We start from the raw sequence: 3,532 nt of genomic DNA on the forward strand, positions 1-3,532 counted from the left end.
TTCCTTCCTTCCTTCCTTCCTTCCTTCCTTCCTTCCTTCCTTCCTTCCTTCCTTCCTTCCTCTTCTGTCAGAGGAGCCCTAAGAGGCCAAACTGGGTGGTCCCAGGGTCTGAGTTCTGGGAAAGGAGAAGCAGCCAGGGAGGAGTCGTCCCCCCACCCCCACCCCTTTCCTGCAGGGCAGGAGAAAACTCAGCTCACTGAGAGAAAAGTAAGGTCCTCAAGCTGAATTCCCTGTATTTCCCCACCCCCACCCCAATCAAGATCTGGTCTCTATCAGCTTCCCCCTCCCATGCTCCCCCCTCCCACCATCACACCCCTCAGATCCATCAGGGTCTGATTGTTCTCCAGGCCTCCCCAGTCCAAAGCTCTTGATGGATTTGGTAATTGGGGTAATTACGGTAATTTTACCTTAAAGACAGGCAGCTGCAGATTCCCTATGGGGAGCCCCACCCCCCATCCCAGGCCTCCTGCCAGCCAGTGTTCAGGGACAATGACTAGTGGGCTCCCACTCCCCTCCCCCAGAATGCAAAGAGGTTGGGGTATGGGGGTGGGGGTGGGGGTGTTCCGAGAGAAGGCATCTCCTGGCCTCTCTTAGAGAGGGTGTGGGGCAGCAGGATGGCTTTGACAGGAACCAATTTCCTTTTCACCACCCAGCCTTGGTTCCAGGGACTTGCAAGGCATCAGCAGTGACCTTCATCCCTTCCCTATTGGGCCCCCAAATCAAGACACGAGACCCCCAAGTATGTCATTGAAGTCCTCACAGAGGTACTAAAAGCCTAACTGTGCATATCCTGTGACCTTCGCGTGTGAGGGTCAGGCAGCGATGCTGAGCAGGGGCAGAGCACGACAGGGAGGCCTTGCAGCAACCTCCCACCCCCGCCAGTCCCCCAAAGCCAGAGCCTGTGCTGCCCCCAGTGGCAGCCTGAGGAATATTCGCCGCTGCCCAGAAACCAAAGAGCAAAGCGCTGGGGAGGTGGAAATTCCCTTCTGATTCGGAGGCTGCAAGACTTCTCAAGAGATGCGGGCTTCTTGAAATAATTGAAAGATTGAATTGTGTGATATATTCTAATAAAGCTATTAAAAAAAAGAGTTGTGGGCTTTCAGCATGACCTCCCGAGATGTTTAAGACCCCTCAGAGCACCTTGGTATGAGGGCCCCGCGGCAGGGACATATGGGGGACTGCCCATTGACCATACCCATTGTCGTCTAGAGAATGCCACTAGGGCGATCCCCAGTGTGTGCCAGAGGAGACCTGTGCTCAAGAGGACTTTTAAAGGCTGGTTTGGGGGAATTGATCGCCAGGCCTTTCTTCTGGGTGGGCTTCTGGGTGGGCTTGAACCCCCAACCTTTCATATGCACAACTCAGGGGCTACCCTGCTCATAAACATGCTGCTGGTGTCTCCTTCCATCCCACTGTCCCCCTCTGGGGTCACCTCCCAAATCATCAACCTGCCCTCTAATTCTTGGCTCAGGATCTGCTTCTGAGGCCCCCCAACTTGAAGACCCTAAGTTCCCCATGCACCCCCCCCCCAATTCTCCATGCTCCCTGTGCTGTTCCACTGTTTGGCAGAACCGCATCAATGTCGAAAACCACACTGTGTCTAAGCCAGGGGGTGTCTCCCTCCAGCTCTGAGTTCCCAGAGGGCTGGGAGGTTCCCTGCCTCGCTCTCTGCTCTGAGCCTGGCCCAGCCTGGGGTTCCGCCTGGGCTGCTGGCCCAGCCATTCTGACTCCTGGGGGCCCCACATGTGCAGAACAGAATTACTCTAGAGAGTTCTCAAGGCTGTGTGACCTCTTTCAGAAGCAGGGTGCCAGGCCCGTGTCCTGAGGCGCCTCTGGGTGGGTTCAAACCACCTGCCTTCAGGCTTCTATTGAGCCGTTAGCTGTCTGCACCATCCGGGACTGCTCATCAGACATGTACTTGTTGTTTGGAGCCAGAGACCCTGGAGGGCAGAGTAGAACAGCCCCATAGAGTTTCCAAGGCTATGTCTTTATGAAGAGCCCGGTGGCATTGTGGTTCCTTGTTGGGTTGCCAACTACAAGGTTGGCAGTTTGAGACCACCAGCCACTCCTCAGAAGGAACGATAGGGCTTTCTATTCCCATCAAGAGTGAGAGTCTCAGAAACTCACAGGAGCAGTGCTACCCTGACCTACAGAGTCACTGTGAGTCGGGATTGACTTGATGGGAGCATCTTGCAAAGTCTTTTTTCCTGCAGAGCCACTGGTGGGTTTAAACCACTTACCTTTTGGTTAGCAACTGAGTACTTAACCATTGTGCTAACAGGGTTCCCCGACACAGCTCCAAACTCACTGACATTGAGTCTGACTCATAGCAATCCTGCAGGACAGAGTAGAAGGGCCCTTGTCGGTTTCCTAGACTTTAAATCTTTATGGGAGTAATAGCCTCATTTTTCCCCCAAGGAGCGACTGGTGGATTAGAATCATTGACCTTGTGTTTAGCAACTCAGTGCATAGCCCACCATACCACTGGGGCTCCTTCCTTGACACAGACTCTCAATGTAATTTCTGAATGACTGGAGACACCTGCATCTCATCCCCACCATTCCCTTTGATGATTTACAACGAGTAAGTCAAATCCTCAGGTGCACAGAGAGGTGGGGTGAGTTACTGCAGCACACAGCAGTGGACAGGAACTCAGGGCCTGCCCCACCCCCCAGCTCAGCATGGCTGCCACTCCCAGCTGCCTCACCCCCAGAACTACCCACTTGAATGCCAGATGAGACCTCCTCTTGCTCAGGGGGTCACTTCCACCCTTTGCCCCAGGAAACACTCCCACTTCCCATTCTTCCCTTCCAAACTGCAGGTTTGTGTGTGTGTGTGGGGGGGGGGGCGGCTCTTTAAAGAAACAAGGTCCCAGCCCCAGCCAGTGGCAGACTGCAGAGAGCTGGGCACCTACTGTGAGCTATGCTAGCCCTGCATGGGGCAAGGGCAGGTTCATCAATCATAAGCAGGCCGCTGGGAGGAAAGAGCTCTGAAGATGAATGGGGAAACTGACAGGTGATTAAGTCCGGATGCTTCTCACTCCCACTATGCCTGCAGCCAGCTCTCACTAGGACCTGCCCCTCCTCTCCCGAGGCCAAAGAAGCTTCTCTCCAGGAGTGAAGAGGGGAGCAGTGGGACCCTCAAAGGTGCTGGGGACCGCGGGAGACAAGCACACTGGTCACCATTGAAGCTCGCCTCATTCTCGGTACTAATGTGTGACGGTCACCAGTGATCTGGCTGGACACCGGCTGCCCAGTGTTTCAGGGGCACAGTCTCAGGGCCACACAGCCAACCAGGGACTCCAAACTCCAAACTCACTGCACGGAGTCGATAACTCATAGCGACCCTTGCCGACGGGGCAGAACCGCCCCTGTGCGTTTCAGAGACTTACTCCATATGGGAGTAGACACTCCCCTTTTCTCCCACGGAGAAGCTGGTGGTTTCACACTGCTGACCTTGCAGATGACAACCCAACACAAAACCCACTACACCACCAGGGCTCCTAGCCAGGGACACCGAGGCAATCAACAAG

General features: G+C 54.8%; 1 protein-coding gene across 1 annotated transcript in view; it reads right to left on the reverse strand.

Annotated features, from left to right (window-relative positions):
* Positions 1–1,857: 1,857 nt before the first annotated feature.
* Positions 1,858–3,532, reverse strand: part of ARHGAP40 (Rho GTPase activating protein 40) — a 49,628-nt gene continuing 47,953 nt past the window's right edge. The window contains exon 14 of the mRNA XM_045295504.1: positions 1,858–1,940. Coding sequence (XP_045151439.1) covers positions 1,858–1,940 — 83 coding nt within the window. The remainder of the gene's footprint in view (positions 1,941–3,532) is intronic.

Source organism: Echinops telfairi, unplaced genomic scaffold, assembly GCF_000313985.2.
Source record: "Echinops telfairi isolate 266 unplaced genomic scaffold, ASM31398v2 ScPeMD7_5592;HRSCAF=6446, whole genome shotgun sequence".
Taxonomy (NCBI): Eukaryota; Metazoa; Chordata; class Mammalia; order Afrosoricida; family Tenrecidae; genus Echinops; species Echinops telfairi.